General features: G+C 43.9%; 1 protein-coding gene across 2 annotated transcripts in view; it reads left to right on the top strand.

The window, feature by feature from the left end:
* PLPP4 (phospholipid phosphatase 4) overlaps positions 1–17,916 on the top strand; it is a 108,114-nt gene that overhangs the window by 33,594 nt on the left and 56,604 nt on the right. Inside the window, exons 2-5 of one of the 2 annotated variants that reach the window (XM_014594724.3) lie at positions 686–794; positions 11,360–11,450; positions 14,930–14,993; positions 16,567–16,691. In XM_014594724.3, coding sequence (XP_014450210.2) covers positions 686–794; positions 11,360–11,450; positions 14,930–14,993; positions 16,567–16,691 — 389 coding nt within the window. The remainder of the gene's footprint in view (positions 1–685; positions 795–11,359; positions 11,451–14,929; positions 14,994–16,566; positions 16,692–17,916) is intronic. The other variant, XM_019485906.2, reaches the window with a different exon arrangement.

Genomic DNA, 17,916 nt, shown 5'->3' with positions numbered 1-17,916 from the left:
AACTGGCTGGTAAGTCTGTGAGGGGGAAGGAGTGTGGGAGAGGGAAAGGGTGTTGGGGGGACAGATTGAGGAACCTGCAGTGAGGGAGGGAATGGGGCTGTGCCTGGGCCAGGGGCACAGGTAGGCACTGCCTGACTGGGGTGGGGCATGGGACATAGCTGGCCGCTCATCCTAGGGGTGTGTGGGGGGCAGTGGCTCCTACCGCTGCACGCACCCCTGGGGGAGGTAAAGGGCGCATGTGCCCCCTTAATCTGTGTGTGGGGTGGGAGCAGACTGCCGCTGTGTGTCCCCCGGCTGTGCTTGGGCAGGACAGGTGGTGGCAGTGCCACTGGGAGGGGAGACTACAGAGGAGCTAGAGCCTCCCCAAAATTTGCCATAGCCCCCCTCTCAGCACTGCTGTCGCTCACCCTGCCCTGCCCCCCCACACTCCTTCCCTCCAATAGACTTACCAGTTGGACACTGTTCTCCAAGCTGCCGGCTGCATATTGGCAATCGGATTGTTATTGGCCAATATGGCCGATCAATAGTCGGCTGTTGGTATTGGCCCAAAAAATCTTTATCGGTGCACCCCTAGTGATGTGAAATGGCAGATAATAAATGGATATGGCTGGCAGGATCTGAAATGTAGGCCTATCAATTTATATTTTCAAAATGGAAAACAGTATCTTTTTATTGTTATGTTTAGTTTTACAGAGTTTTTGGATCCATTTCATCGAGTTATCCAGCCAGAAGAGATCTGGCTCTATAAAAATCCTTTGGTACAGTCAGACAACATACCTACGCGGCTCATGTTTGTAAGTACCGGAGATTTCATAGATCATTTGACAGCTGAATGTATTGTAAACTAAACATGCTTTCATCTGACAACACATGACAAAACCCACAACAATCTTGTCTGCTCTTTGGGTTCCAGTTACGAGGCTCAAAATCACATAAAACTGCATCAGATTATAATGTGAGAAATAATACAGACCATGTTTTAAAAAGCAGCAGAGCAGCAGCAGTCGTACAGTATAGCCGGCTGCTACAATGCTGATAATACTGTTTAAACTGAAGAAAGTATTCACAAGTAGATGTGAGCAGTGATACGAAGTTAGTTATCTAGGCATTTTGGAAAATCCCACTCAACACCTATTTAAATCTTTAAGGTGCCTAAATTCTAGAAGTTGGCTCCTACACATATGAATACTCCATCATACTAGTTAACTAGATTAACACCCCCTCACATTTAGAAGGTATATTGTAAGATATGTTGGTCGCTATAATTGAAGACATTAATACAAATTCATTAATCTTTGCAGTATCCCTGTCAGAGTGGTGTTTTCCTAAGGCTAGTGTGCTACCGAGGTTGAAACCTGGCCTACTGGTATCAAGGGTAGTTCATCACTGACTTCAGTGGGTCCAGGACTTCACTTGTGGTCTTTGTTTTTAAGATGAGCAACTTGAATTTAGAAGGAAGGCAGAATAAACCTGTGTGGTTTGATTACTGCAATTTTCCAGCAGGACAGTAAAGCCAAAGTCAATAAATATTTTTTGTTATACAGCTAACAACTTGAGGGTGCTTCTTGTTTACAAGGCAATTATCATCTCCTGACCTTATAAAGTCAGAGGCTGGAAGCCAAGGTATTTAATCTTCTGGGATGTTTTTATTATTGAGTCAGGAGGAGGACCAATTAAGACCAGTTTTACCAACAGAAAGAGGTGACAAATACCTGGTTTTCATTAAATGAAAAGCAGACATTTAAAAAAAAAAAGCACAAAAGGATAGAGCTGGATATAGTTCTGCGCCTAACTCTTCCAACCTTGCCCACACTGGGTGCATCTACGCATGCAGTTAGCATGTAGTGATGAACTCTGGTGTAGGTCCTTCCAGAATTTATTTCTCTGGGGCACGGCGTTTAGACATGTGCCTCGGACCACAGCATGTTGAGCTGGGTTGGTGCAGCCTGAGCTGGCAGAGGGTCCTGGGGCTGCTCCAACCCAACTCAGCGTGTCGAGGAGGGGCTGGTTGGGACATGAGGGTGCTTCTGTATGGGGCTGGCTAGCTGGCAGGCAGCCCCCCCACTGTAGCACCCTCATCCCCCAGCCAGCCCTGGTCATTGTCTACAAGTGCGTTTTGGTGCATGCAGCTACTCTGCTGTAGGATACTACTTGTCCCTGACACTACTATCCTACAGCAGAGTTAATTAATTTACTGTGCCCTAATATGGGTGCATGTGTAGATGGTGATGCTTTACTGTGGAGGTAATTAGCCAGCTCTGCTGTAAAGCTAATGTGTAGATGCACTCACTGAACAGTATTTTGCTGCATGAATTCTCAGTTAACTGTATATATTTTATTCACTCAGTTGCAAATCACTGTGTCCAGTTTTGCAGCGGCGGTGAAACCATTTTAAACCAAGTTGAGGGTGAGGGAACCCCATATGGCAATACATTAATCCTGCCTCCTTCCGACGGGAGACATTCAGTGGGAGGTACATAGCTGAGGTATAAAGGGGACTATTTCTTCCTTATTTTTTCTTGCCTTACAAGAATTCAGTATACTTCATAGCAGCAGTGAGTTAATAACCATGTACGCTATGTGTCCTGGTTTATTCAGACTATCTCATATCTGTGAACAGCTCCTTGAATTAACAAACTATAACTCATTTCTAAACAACATGATCTTATTTCTTCAATATAAAAAAATAACCGTTTAATTGTTTTCTAGGTTTCATTATATAAAGTACTTCCTGTTACCAGTGCTATAAATCAATTTGGAAACGAGCGGATACAGTTTACTAAAAAGGAACCATTAACATTTTTTTTCTGAAGTACTGGATTTATTAACAAAGGGCACATCTACACATGTTATTGAATAAACTCTGGTGCAGTTTATGCCAGAGTTTATTGCTCCCAGGTGCCCTGTTGACATGTGCACCCAGGACCACAGCAGTTTGAGCCAGGTTAGAGCAGGCTTGGCAGGCAGAGCATCCGGGGGGGTCAGCCTGCTGGCCTAGGGCTACTCCAATCTGGTTCAACGTGCTATGGAGGGGCTGGCTGGGGCATGAGGATGCTTCAGCATAGGGCTAGCCAGTCGTCAGCCCCCACACTGAAGCCCCCTGATGCCTCAGCCAGCCCTGTCATCATCTACGTGTGCATTGCAGTGCACAAAATGACACTGCTGTAGGATAGCAGTTGCATTAGGTATTATACTACAACCACATTTATTAGTTTACTGTGACCTAATAGGGCCGCATGTATAGACACCGAGACTTTCCTGCGGAGCTAATTAGTCAGCTCTACAGTAAATGTCTTGTGTAGGTATGCCCTGTGAGACTTTCGAAAGTTAAGAAAATAATCATGAATATTGTAGCTCCCAGTACAAATTAGACGGTGCAAATCTACATTTGGGCCAGAAGCAAAAAAAAAAAGGGCTGGAAGAATTTCTGTACATTTTGTTTCTCCAAGGACAGGTATATTTGATCTTGTGAAGTGCTGAATCCCTTCAGGTCTCAGTAAATTCAGAGGAAGTTAGGGGAATGCAACTCTAGCAGTTTCACAAAGCATTACATCTGTAAATCTTTACATAAAGTAAGTACCAGGTGTCTGTTAAGACAGATTCCATTCTAGAATCTATATACGACAGGAGCAGTACCTGAAAATAGCTCTCCAAAGACAAGCATCAAGAGACGCATCATGGCCTGGGCTATCTTTCTGTATACTTCCATAGATGGTTTCCTGAGATGGCTGAGCAGGGATAAGAGGGATTGTGTGCCAGTTACTTCCCTCTTCACTGAGTGGGAGGGAAAGAGCATTGGCCCCACCCAGTAAACATTGCAATCAATATGCTAGACTGGTTTGGCATGGAAAAGGATGGAAATTTACTATTATTATGGACACATACTAAATTACTGTCACCTGATGTAAGGTTACATGATTCCTTCCTGCAGCACTTCCAGGACAGCACAGTTACAGAGGGCTGAGCATAAAGGCCAACTTAGCCCTAAACCAGGGGTGGGCACTTATCTTGGGTAGAGGGCCTCTTGACAAGTCTAGGTGAGCTGTTGGGGGCTTCATAGGTAGCCCTGCCCGTAGTTGCCACATTGGGACTGGAAATCCCACTGCCTAACCCCTGACCTTTGCCACCAGAAGTCCCTCCCCTTGACCCCCAGAAATACTCTTTTTGGGAGGGGGTTGCCATCTTAGAACCAGAAAAAACCGCAGATAATACACTAGCAGTCATAGATTCATAGATATAGGGTTAGAAGGGACCTTGCAGATCTTCTAGTCTGACCCCCTGCCCTGGGCAGGAGAGAGAACTGGGCTCATATGACCCCAGCTAGGTAATTGTCAAGCCTCCTCTTAAAGACCCCCAAGGTAGGAGCCAGCACCACTTCCCTTGGATGTTGGTTCTAGATCCTAGCCACCCTTACTGTGAAGTAGTGCCTTGTAATGTCTAGTCTGAATCTACTCTCAGTCAACTTATGGCCATTATTCTTTGTTACTCCGGGAGGCACTTGGGAGAACAAGGTCTCTCCCATTCCCCGCTGGTCCCCCCTAGTAAGTTTATAGACAGCCACCAGGTCCCCTCTCAGCCTTCTCTTGTGAAGGCTGAACAGGTTAAGGTCCTGTAGCTTCTCCTTGTAGGGTCTGCCCAGCTGTCCCCGGATCATGCGAGTGGCCCTTCTTTGGACCCTCTCAGTGCTGTCGACATTCCTCCTGAAGTGCAGTGCCCAGAACTGGACGCAGTATTCCAACTGTGGCCTGACCAGTGTTGCATAGAGGGGGAGGATTACCTCCTTGGCCCTGCTTGTGATGCATCTGTGGATGCACAACAAGGTGCGGTTAGCCCTATTGACCATGTCCTCGCATTGGCAGCCCATGTTCATCTTGGAATCAATAGTGACTCCAAGATCTTTTTCTGCCACTGTGCTTTCTAGAAGAGTTCCCCAGCCTGTAGGTATGCTGCTGGTTCTTACTGCCCAAGTGCAGCACCCTGCACTTGTCAGCATTGAATCCCATCCTATTCTTATTTGCCCACCCCTGTAACCTGTCCAGGTCTAGCTGTATCCTGTCCCTCCCTTCTAGCGTGCCCACCTCACCCCAAATATTGGTGCCGTCTACGAATTTAAACAGGGTGCTTTTCACCCCCTTGTCCAAGTTGCTAATAAAGAAATTGAACAGTGCGAGCCCAAGTACTGAGCCCTGGGGGACTCCACTGCTCACATCCCTCCAGGTTGAATATGACCCGTCCACCACCACTCTCTTGAGTGCAGCCCCTCAGCCAGTTTGCTATCCATCTGACTGTAGGCATCAATGCCACAGTTGCCTAGCTTTTAAATGAGAATGGGGTGGGACACAGTGTCAAAGGCCTTTCTGAAGTCCAGAAAGACTACATCCACCATGACACCTGCATCCAATGATTTTGTGACCTGATCATAGAAGACAGTCAGGTTCGTCTGACAGGACTTGCCCCTAATGAAACCATGCTGGTTGCCCCTGAGCATCATCCCCGCTGCTGGCCCTTCACAGATGTGCTCCTTGATTATCTTCTCAAAGAGTTTCCCCTGGATCGAAGTAAGACTAACGGGCCTATAGTTGCCCAGGTCCTCCCTCCTCCCTTTTTTGAAGATGGGGACCACCTTGGCCCTCTTCCAGTTGTCCGACACCTTGTAAAGCCATGCCAGGGGCCCCACGATAACCCCTGCCAATTCCCTCAAGAACCTGAGGTGGAGAGCATCTGGACCTCCTGATTTGAATATGTCCAGCCCCTCCAGAAGTTCTCTAACTCAGTCCTCCCTGACCCTAGGCCTGGCAGAGTCTCTCCTGAGTCCATCCCAAATGTCAGTGGGGGAGTCCTGGTCCCTGCACAAAAAAATGGAGGCAAAGAAATTGTTAAAAAGGTCTGCTTTTTCCTTTGTTGTAACCACCCGATTGCCTAGCGTTTCCTGCAGAGGCCTCACATTACCCGGTGCCTTCTTCATACTCCCTATGTATTTAAAAAAGGACTTTTTGTTGTCCTTGATGCTAGCCCTAGTTCTGTATCTGCCTTAACTTTCCTAACAGCCCCCTTACAGACCCGAGCGATGGAGGTGTACTCCTCTTTGGTGATAGCCCCTCCCTTCCACTGGGTGTATGCCTCCTTTTTGGCAATCAGGCATTCCCGAATGCCCTTGGTGAGCCAGGGGGGCTTTTGAGCACTCTTGCCCTCTTTGATTCTCATTGGGATTTTCACCCCTTGGGCTCTAAGTATCGTCTCCTTAAGGAATGACCACTCATCTTGGGCACCCAGTTCCCCTACCCTCCAGGACCCCAGTGCCTCTCCTACAAATCTCCTCAACTCATTGAAGTTGGCCCTCTTTAAGTCAAGGGCTACTGCCTTGCTGCAGGCCCTTGACACCCTGTGCTGGATGGTGAATTCCAGCAGGCGATGATCACTGTCGCCTAGGTGGTGAAGAACCTGGAGTTCCCTCACCAGGTTGTCACCTTTGGTCAGGACCAGGTCCAGCAGGGCATTTCCCCTGGTGGGACTGTGCACCTCCTGGGTTAAGTGGAGGTCCTGTATCTCAGCAAGGAAACTTTGTGAGTGTTCCGACCTGGCTGACTGCTTCTTCCAGCAGATGTCTGGGTAATTTAGATCAAACACCTACTATAACATATTTTAATTTTATTACAAAAAATATTTGTCATGATTTGTGTTTGTGTACTATATATAGAAGGGATTGCATCATACACCAAATGAGTGAGACTGTTTTTGAGTTATGGGGCTGTGGGGTGTGTGTATGTGAGGTTTCTGGGATGCGGGGACTGTCCCCACTCCCCCACATGGCAAGCAGACCCTGCTGCTGGTAGTAGCAGCAGGCAGGGGGAGTGGTGCTTAGGGAGCTTGTGCCTGGCACAGGCATGGAAGCGCAGCGGGGCATGGCTCTGGGCTGTGCTGTGTGTGGGGTTGAGGAGTGGAGCCTGCCTGGCTGCCTCTGTCAAGGGGGCTCCATGCCATGTGCCTGCAGCTGCCGCACTCCCACGGGGAAGCCCCCACTGGACTCCGCAGGGGGACGGGGGACAGGACTCCCTCCACACCGGGAAGAGTCTAGGGACTTGTGCAGCATGGGGTGGGGGAAGCAGTGGGCTCTACTATGGGGATTCCTCCACTGTGACTGCGGGAGCTGCAGGCATGCCATGTTAGAGGTGGCCGCAGCAGGAGCAAGCTGGGAGCTATGGGGCCGGCTGGTTCCTGCTGCATTCTGTGATCCTGGCGTTGCAGTTGGGAACCAAGTGGTGTGGCACTGAACAGCTGGGCACGTCCCGGCAGCATGCTGTTCCTGCTTGCAACACCATGACTGCAGAATGCAGCAGGAGCCAGCTCATCTCTGCAGCTCCCAGCTTGCTCCTGCTGCCACCAGCCCTAGCTCAGGCTCCATACCTCCCCTTGCTGCCACTTCCCTTCCCTACCCCGTGCCTGCCGCTCCCTACCTACATCTCTGGCACCATGTGGTTCTGGCTGCAGGGCTGGAACCATGTGACACAGCAGGAGCACCATGTGGTTGCCAGCTGGGAACTGCGTGGTGCCAGTTGGCTCTTGCTACACTGGCGATCCTCCCCTCCCTCCACCCATTCTTACTTGAATTTCCCTCTCTGGTGGAGGGAAGTGAGGAGCAGCCCTATGCTCAGAGGCCAGAAGCTTCTGCTAAGGCAGGGGCTTCTGGCTGGGTGGGGAGCTGCTGGTTACTGCTGCTGCTGGTTCCTGCCAGCAGCTTCCTCCTGGGTCCTAGTGCCCCTGGCTCCTGTCATCTGACAGGCAGCCAGGGTCAGATAAATATTTTTAATTTTTTTTTTAGGAGCCCTGTGGGCTAGATAGAATGGCCTGGAGGGTCGGATCTGGCCCACAGGCCGTGTTTTGACTATCCCTGCCCTAAACTGTTACAAATGCTGTCAAGTAATAAAATAGTACATAAGTGAAAATCAGTACTTTCCTACACACAAATTAAATCAAATGTGCAAGGGGACTTATTGACGTAATTAGAAAGAACATGAAGTGCTTTTCTGTAGGATTTGTGCAACTTCAGTGTAGCTTTAGACTGCCAATATGAATAATGACTGCAAGAGACTATTCCTGTTCCTATTTCCCATCAAAGTAATATTGGAAGATATCAGCATCAGAAAAGGAAACATTACCTAAAATTATATGAGGAGGTTGTTATTCTCTAGAGCAGTGATTTTCAACCTTTTCAGACTTGAGGCATGACTCAAGGAGTAACCCTTGTAAATTTGAGATGCCCATAAGGAAAATCCCAGCTCTTAGCTTTCACTTGTTTTTTGACTAAGGAAAAATAACAGAGCATTGTTTCTGTTGTTGTTTCTGTTGCAAAGAGCTCAGAAAGATCATAGCAGGTCAGAATGTTTTCATATTATGAAGTCCTATTTGAAATACCTGGGTTTATCTTGTGAATGATGTGCAGGTGTTGGCACATCTAAAAATGCTAACATTGCAATTGCATCCTGCGGTACCCTTAAAAGGATCTTGTAGTAACCCAGCGCACTGGTTGAAAATCACTGCTCTAGACTCTTGGCAAATATGTTGTGGATGTGAGCCCTGAAATTTCTATTGCAGGAAAAAAAATCTTTCACAGGCCAGGCTTGGTTGCACAGAAGTAAATTAACATCAATTAATTCTTAATACTTACTCATTACAAGTTAATAATTAATATTTAATACCTTTGCATAAGAAAAATGATCAAGACTATGTTATAAGTGTAAACTATTTTGAACTGCCAGCATAAATCCATTAATTTGTGAAATGTGGAACTCTGCCCTGGTACCTGATTTCTGAAGACTGACTGTGAAATAGTTTGGAAGTAGAGGCTGCTTTAATGCTATCGTTTGTTGGTATCTTCTGCTGCTTCTGCCTGTTCAAAAGATTTCTAATGGCATTAAACCACCTTCAACAATAGAAGACAGATTTGGGTTTTTTTTGTCAGGAATCCTTACTTTTAGAATAATAATAATTCTAGGTTTTGCCCATTACCATTTTTATTTCACTGTCTTTGGCAATAGCATTTCACGTCTGCTTTTAGAGACAAAGGTGAAGAGAGAATTTACATTTCTGGGGTAATAAAACTGCTTCTAAATGCTTCTAAATGCTAACTAAAACAGTGAGTATTTTGCACAAGAATCAGTGGCGTGATAAATCCAATTTAAAAACAGGAAGCCATTTCCTGGCTTCATTTTTACCTATATAAGTCACTTAAGTCAATGGCTAACATGGAATGAGAATGGAATCTGATGCAGGATATATTATAATAGTAATAAATACCCTGAAATTTTATTCAGCTCACTTAGTCTGAGGAGTTAAATGAGCTTAAGGCTGTTCTCCAATTATTGAGTACCATTCAGTTTTATAGGAGGGAGTTTTAGTTCGTCATGTCCTCATTGCCAGTTGGACTACACAAGGAGTAAGCTACTAGTCAACCTGAATAAAGGTGGCACAGTGTGGCTGAGAGTAGGCAGCTTGCACACGTTTACATGGGAGGCAGATCAGTATCATGACGTACAGTTTAATTTTTAGAGTCTCTAAAAAGTCAAAGACATCTATTCTCAGTTTTCTCTGCTATATAAAATAATTGATTCCCTTCAGTTACAGAGCTGGCAGAACAATGTCCCTGCTGAAAGATGTTCATCACACGAACCTAGAAATGTTCTTTATGATAACACACTTGTTGAAAACCTGTAATTTTTTTTTAAAGTTGCAACATGATTCATCTACTAAAGGCCAAATGCTTCCTTTAATGGAAACTCAAAAGTGATATCAGAGGCCATAGGAGTCATGTACCTTCATCTGAGGGCAGATTTCAGGTCTGATTCCTTTGCCAGTTATAGATGCCATAAACTATGTTCGCACTGTGCTGTGGATGTAATTCCAGAAGTGGAGGGATTTTTTTTAATTTCCATTTTTGACCAACATTAAGCAATGTGCTTAATAGACTCCACCTACCTTTCTGTAAAGGGAAGAATCATAAACTTTCAGTCTCCAAATACATTACTTAACTTTTATTTTGAAATTTTGCAAAACAGTCTAAGCACATCAAATACAAGCTGGAGCCAGACTCTTTTCTCTGCTGTCCCCTTCCTCCCACTCCCACCCGGCCCCTTAGATCCCATAGTATGTTGCTCTACAAGTTGTCCTGTGGTAGTTAGTGGATCCTGTTATGTGGTTAAGTACTATTCAACATGTGGAAAGAGGCCAGTATTTGAGTCCATGTGATGTTTGACTCTTGCCCATTTCAGTTCCTCAGGTTGTCGATTCTTAAGATAACCCTCCTGTTGTTAAATGCTCCTTGTACAGTGAAGTATAGTGTATAAAAAGTAGTGAAGAATTTCAACGTTGTTGGTACTCCTGAGGTGGGGGATAATGGGACCTATGAAAGAATATGCATTTCACAACAGAGGTTATAAGCAATGGGACCCTGGGTCTGCTTATGGCAGCCAGAGAAGGACAGCTTTAGAGGCAGGTGGCATGTTAGCACAGTGAGTCCAATTAGAAATATTTTTTCAGTTGGGAGTCCATTCAGAGGAAAAAATAGGAGCAGCAAAGTAGTAATGAGGTCATTTGCTTTTGTGTTCAGCCTGTTTCATGGTAATAAATAGTTATTGCTTTTCAGACCAAATTACAATAGCCTCATCATGAGTTGTTCACCAGATATTTTAACTGTGATTGGCCTGAATGAAAAACAAAATAAAGAGTGGATATAAATCTGACATCTCTTCTCGCAGGGAGTAGTATCATGCATAGGGAGTAGCCTAACTAATTTGTTGGATTCAATGGGGCTGCTTGCATTCTGATAAGCTACTTAACACAAGGACAGTAGTTACTTTCCATTATAAATTGCACAGTATGATCCTACAAACATCAGACATATAGTGTGACTTGATGAATAAAATTATGTTTACAGGATTAGGGCATATACCCCAATATGCTTTATGGTATTAAATGTTATGCTGCTGTGAATGATATATGACACGGAGGAGGAAAGGCACTTAAATGCTTCTAGAAAACATTGTAAGCATATAGAGGTGTAGCTGGTGGCAGTAATGAGTCATGAGCTTTATAGATTGTTTCTCCTTTTCATTTATGAATCTGACAGTTTAAATATAGCTCTAAGCAATTACAAATCAATTATAACCCACAATTATATTACCATTTTTAATATATTCATTGCCCTCTAGGTACAAATACAAATCATCCCACTCCGCTTGGGGTCAGGAGTTCGATAAAGATCATTTAGCCATCTCATCTAAATGGAGCTAAGTGGAACTAATTATTAATCAGTGGGACTGGCAGGAGTGGGCGCTCTCACGAGATTATTTGTTATCTCTTACAGGCAATTTCGTTTCTCACACCGCTGGCAGTCATTTTTGTGGTAAAAATAATCCGGCGGACAGATAAGACTGAAATTAAGGAGGCTTTCTTAGGTAAAGTATACCTGCTTTTACAATGAAACGTTTTTAATCATTTTTCCCCCAAGTTGTACCAAGTTGTGGTCTTAGCCATGAGGAGTCCATGGGTGAAAGCCTGGCTGTAGTAGTCCACTGGAGTTGGCATCAATTGGGCCAGAATTTCACCGCGTCTTAAGAAAATCTCTCTCTTGTACGTATCTTTCTGAATACACGAGGATCTCTTTCCTGTTTCTACTGTTTATCTGATCAAGTAGATTTGATCTTTCTCAAGCTAATTGGCTAGTATCTGTGGCAGAAAGTGTCCCAATGAATTGTTCTTTACTTGAAAACCAGCGGCTTTTTCCACATTACTTACAAATGAACAAAGTCCGGTGTCAGCCAAAGCACTTCACTTACAGGCAAAAGTTTCAGATATTGGCAGGGCATTTCTAATGAGGCATCCGTGACTCTTAAGTTCTCTTGGCTTTGTTGCTTAAATGTATTGACTATCAGATCATGGAGCCATATGTTTGCTAAGGTTTTTGTCTGAGCAAGCCTGAATGGAAATGGTGTTTAGGCAGCATAGAGCGTCTGTGGTTGTTTTTTCTGTGCTGATGTTATAGTGGCTGGAGAAAAGATATTAGGGACTGTTATTTTGATGCTGCCAGTAGTTGGTAGTATACTGTTAAATTTATTATAAGTGATATTTTATTGATGTGAATGCACTCACTAGAAAGGGGACATGTAGATATAAATATAAATACACTTATGGTATGGTTTTGGTTTTAATTTTATTGCTGATATTTCAAAATAAAAGGAACTGTGGATCTGTTTTTCCATCTCTTTGGCCCAGGAATCTTCTGGACTGCATTTGCTTTTGATAGTTTCAACTGTACTTACCATTAGATCCACAGGATCCAGATAATAAATCTATCTTTCAACCTCCTCCCCTCCTCATAAGCACATATGAAACCATGGTCTTGATGTAGCCATGAGCCCTATTTATTCAATATTGGCATAAACATAAGACCTTTTGTGGCTTAGCATATTCAAAGAGATAAATCAGATTTAGTGGTTTAATGGGATCTCATCTTCAGATGTGAACTTGTTCAGAATATTGGTTTAGACGAGGGGTTCTCAACAGGGGTACCGCAGCACCCTGGGATGCCATGAGGTCCTTTTGAGGGTGTCATGGGGTGCAAGGAAATAAGTGCTCACTTTTCCCTGCCTGGCCTCTATGCAAGGAGGTAGGTGCAGCTTCATTTCTGGGTAAGCTTGCACTTGTCTCTGCCACCCCCTGTGTGGGGAGTTAAGTGCTCGCTCCTCGCTTCTTCCCCATGTGTGAGAAGCTAAGCCTAGGCTCTTCTGTGCAGGCTTCAGTGCAAGAAGATAAGGTCATGATTGTCCCTGCCCTGCCTCTCTCTTGGGAGCTAAGTGCTTGCTCCTCCCTTTCCCCCCTGCCAGGAGGTAAGTGCTGCAATAAATAAATTAGTTATTGAATGGGGGTGTCACTCAAGTCACTGGAGTTCTGAAGGGGCACCAAGAGCCAAAAAAGGTAGAAAACCACTGGTTAAAACTAGTGGTTTTCAACCTTTTTTCATTTTCAGACCCCAAAAAACTGTGGCATGGAGGCGCAGACCCCTTTCGACATTTCAAGTAGGTGCAGACCCCTCTGAATTGTAAGTGCGGGTATTCACACACTTTTGATTGATCATAGTCCTCTTTCGCAGACCCCTTAGACATAGTCTGTGGACTCCCAGGGGCCCGCAGACCACAGGCTGGAAACCAGTTGGTTTAGACCGTTCTCATTGACTTTGATGGAACTCTGCTGTCACACAATATGAGGATCTGGTGCATTTTATGGAAGCCCAAGAAACTGTTATGCTAATACAGTTTCCTTTGGGCCACCTCGACTCTCAGCTAAGGACTGCAAAGGCTGACTGTAATTTTCCCTTGCTTTGCCACTAGTATAGCTATTAAAAAGGAAGCACAAATCTTATATCTATGATAGCATTTTGTACCTGGCTTGCATTTGCTTTGCAGATGGAGATGGCTGCAGAATGTGAAAGGCTGTGTAGACAATCAGCCCTGTGGTTTTATAGTCATGTTAGAGCTTGGTAGAAACATCAGAGGGTTTTTAGTATATCTTAGGAATGGTGTGTCTTGTATAGTCCCTTTCTCTTAATAAGGAAATATGGTGTTATGACATTACTAGTCAAAAGCATTTGATCTTTCAGAAAAATTATTGTACAGCCACTACCTAAAGTTGCCATAAATAAAGGAAAGCCTGGGAACAAGGAAATGTATGCATGTATATATCTATATATGTGCATGTGTGTTGGGGCTGTGTGTGGTGGGGGGGAGGAGAGAGATGTTGAAAGTAAAAGGTGAAGGTCTATATTGGATAATACACCTGTCCTTGGGATTGATTTTTTTTTTTTGCCGGCAGCCATTGTAAATGTCCGGGAATGCCTTTTTTGTTGTTGCTTTCTGAAGGACCTCATTTTTTTTTTACCTAAAAAAGAATAAAATAGACAAATCCTATGACACGGCAAAGATTCTTATGATAGACTGTGTACTCGGACATTGATTTTATGGATATCGACTGATAAGCGTTAGTGGGGTGTTGGACTGCAACAATTGGGGTAGCAGTCCAATGAGAAAATAGCCTGGAGTGGGTCTCATAATCGAAAGTTATTTCACTGTAACTGCTCTGCTGAAAATAAGAGATCTGCTGATAGATTTTCCAGGAGGAAATAAAATGCACCGGTTCTTGCATTATAGCATGTAACAATAAGGTGGATGGCAGCATTAAATCAGTTGAAATCTAACCAGAGAGAAACTTATACCCTGTTCCAAAGCCTGTTAAAGTCAACATAAAGGCTTCCAAGAGATTTAGGTCAGGCTCTTCATGGAGTCCAGTGAATGTTGCGAGTAAATAGCAGGATATTTCCCTACCATAAAAAAACGTCATTTTATTAGAAGATTCCTAGTTATTATCCTTGTGTCTGCCCCACAGCTGATTTTTTTTTTTCTAAAGAAGATAGGAAAAAATTTCAATCTGCTCTGTTCAGATGCTAGCGGAGCAGAGCATCCAGGTGCTAAATGGTGTTGTGTACTAGGTTTCATACAGATAGTTATGAGAGATAGCTCCTGTTGCAAACATGTTACATGTTCTTTGGTGTTGAACTGATTCTCCACTGCTTTGCTCCTGGAATAGTAATTTGAACAGAGCAGGTGTATTCAGAAACCCGCTCTCCACTCACTTCTCATACGTCTGAAAGATGACGTAGCATTTCAAGCCAGCATTCAAGGTCCCTGATCATTGTGCTGGTCTCAAATAAGCCCCTCAACAAGTAGAATAAGAAAACCAATGGGGTTATTAAAATCTTTCAGCTATGCTAAAGAATCCAATTTCAATCTGATAAAAGTTTCAATCCATAAATCAAATGCTGTAATGTTACAGTTTTATAACTTGGCAGCTATATTACTATTGTTCTGTTTTTCTTTTTTAGCTGTTTCCTTGGCTCTAGCTCTGAATGGAGTCTGTACAAATACTATTAAATTAATAGTGGGGAGGTAAGTCTTGTCATATTATAAATGATGGCTTAAACAGTCAAAGAAATTAATACAGAGTTGACAAATATCATCTGTCTTAATAAAAAAGATAACCACTGTTTCCAAACACACAGGATTAGCAGAGACTTCTCTTGTGCTCTGGTCACCCCTGGTAGGGACGGTGCATGACCTCATTACGATGCATCTGACTTGCAGGATTCCTTGCTGCCGTTGTTCATAGCTTGTATGTTGGAAGATCCAGACAAACAAGAACAGGGTAAAAAAAGGTGCAAATTGAAATCCATTCATTTCATTGATGGCACATGAGGGAAGAGCCACAGTGTGCAGGGATTTAGCTGCCAGCTCCCACTAGCAAAAGTAAATTGAAACCAATTCATTTCACCATGTGACAGTGGAACTGCATTTGATGTAGTACATATTGCCACAGATGACATCTCCCAGCAGCACCAGGGCTCGCTCATCAGGCACACCTAGGCTACAAGTCAGAGCCCTGAAGGGCTGTTTCTAGAGCTGTGGGAATCTGAACAAAAAGAAAAAAGAGAATGTGTTTTAGGTCAGCCAGAACTTTTGCCTTTCTGGGCAAAATAGGGGGAAAAAAACCAAACAAGCCAAACCCTGAGAGAAAACTCATTTTGGATTGATTGAAACATTTAGACTTTTACATTTACTCTTTGCTGAGTTAGGCAGGAATTCACAAATAGGTTTGATCCATCCAAAACTGCATTCCTCAGCAAATAAACTTTGTCCAATGAATTTTGGCTGGGTCCACCTCTTTTCTAGTGCTATAGGAGTGCTGCAGGCAAAATATTTCTGCTTGTAGTTTGACTTCATTACTTGTCACCCCAAATATTTAGTTCTGGCATTCAGAACACTTAGCCGTCTTCATTTTACCAGTGTTTTTTTTTTTTAGAAACTTCAGTAACCAGTCCTCCCAACAGTCTTGTGAGCTCGGTCAGGGTCACCGTTGTATCAGAAAGAAACCACAGTAGCAAAGGAAGTCAACATTCAAGCTGACTTGATTAGAACTTGATTGTTTCTGGATTAGAGTTTGATTGTTGCTTGAACCCAGTCCTAAGTAGCTGGCTTGGCCTCCCTGTTATAGTAACACCTAAGGTGGCTACCAGTAGGAAGGTCAATAAAACCCTATGCTACCCTGCGGAACATGTGAGTAGCCCTGGATAGTCTGCTTGCTCACTGAAAGAAATGTACAGGTTGGCCGCTCTGTGAGATATATGAAAAGTAGCCCTGCAAAATCCTTTGTGGGTTTGAGTCTCTTATTCCGCCCCCCCTACATAACCTCAGGATTTGAACCTACCAGCCTAAAGAGACTGACCTGTCCAACTCCTGCTAAGACATTGTGCTGGAGGAGTCTGTTTAGACAGGCTCTTTGTAAAAGTTCAGCATGAAATAAAACAGCGTATTGCAAAGAGAGACATTTCAATTGCTACTGTAGGTAGAATAAAACAGAAGGACTTGAACACCCTCTGTGATAGTCAATACATTTAACAATCGCTTTGAGGTCTGTTTCTAACTACAGCTCTTATGTTTTAAATGTTCATGGTGTTTTTTGTAGACCGCGTCCCGATTTCTTTTACCGCTGCTTTCCAGATGGAGTAATGAACACTGAAATGCACTGCACAGGTGATCCAGATCTGGTGTCGGAAGGCAGAAAGAGCTTTCCCAGTATCCACTCTTCCTGTAAGTTCATTCAAGAAAGCAGTATACCTTTGGCAAGCTTAACCTCATCTATGTTTTAACATTGCTCTTTGTGACATGCTTTTTCGCTGGAGGGATCAGAACTTGTGTCTTGAGTCAGGAGTGCAGAAAGCACATGTCTTGAGCTCTCTGGTATTGCTATTTTTAAAAAGTAAGGGTACTGTGCCTCTTTCCTTGAGTACTGCCTCTGCTTCCCAGGAAGTCTTATTGAATTTGGCAGAATAAGAAGTTGCTTGAGGTGCAAGAAGATGAGAAAATCAAGACATGTAAGAACTTTTTCAGGGGTTTCTAGGAATCTGGATATAAAGCAAATTTTGCTAGGTTTATTTACTGAACTTTGAGAAAATTACAGACCATCTAGTAGTTCTTATCTTTGTAACATGACTTAGCGAACATAAGTTTGAATCATTGAGATTGCTCAGCTTCCGTGCATCTACATGTGTGCTGCTGCAGAGTTTTTTCTCCGCAGCAGAATCATACTCGCATTTACAGTCCAGTGTCATAAGCTGGACTGTGAAGGACAGATGGGAATAAAGGGGAAATGAGGCTGCTGCTTCAACTTAGTTAAGTTCCACCAGTTTTTTAGGTTAAGCATATGGGAGGTAAGTAATAGCTATGTGCCCCCTCTAAGATGGGGGATGGAGAATGGGTGGTTTTGACAGTGTCCTTAACATGCCAGCATGGACAGTTCCACATAGGAAGTGGTAAATCAGTAGTAAGTAACTACTTGTTGCAGCAAGAGGGGCCTGGAGAGAAAATTGGAAAGAGTTTTGTCTCTTGGATGCTCCTAAAACAAGGCAGTATCCCATGACACCATACACGTTTTTTGATAGTCCACAGTCTAGTTCTTATGTGGGGAGTTGCATATATGTATAGTATGCAGTTATTTTGTTCATATATATTTATAGAATATATGCAATGTCCTCAAATGCTAGTTTTTTACACTGAGTTGCAATCATCTTGGTTCAGTGAAGAACTTCAACTTTTAAATTACTGCATGGATTTGGGTGGTGGTGGGTGGGGACAGGCACGTGGCCACCACTGCCATCCACCACCCCGTGCCACTGCTCCTCGTTCAGCCACGCGTCACCCCCCCCCCCCCCCCGCTCTGTGTCTGGCGCCGGGGGGGGGGGGGTGTACACTTATTAAAAAAGGTTGGAAATCCCTGTCATAATATTTCAGTTTCTGATGGTGCTGTATGATCTGA

This window comes from Alligator mississippiensis, chromosome 6 (genome assembly GCF_030867095.1).
Source record: "Alligator mississippiensis isolate rAllMis1 chromosome 6, rAllMis1, whole genome shotgun sequence".
In the NCBI taxonomy this organism is placed as follows: Eukaryota; Metazoa; Chordata; order Crocodylia; family Alligatoridae; genus Alligator; species Alligator mississippiensis.
This window is presented reverse-complemented; position numbering and strand designations above follow the sequence as displayed.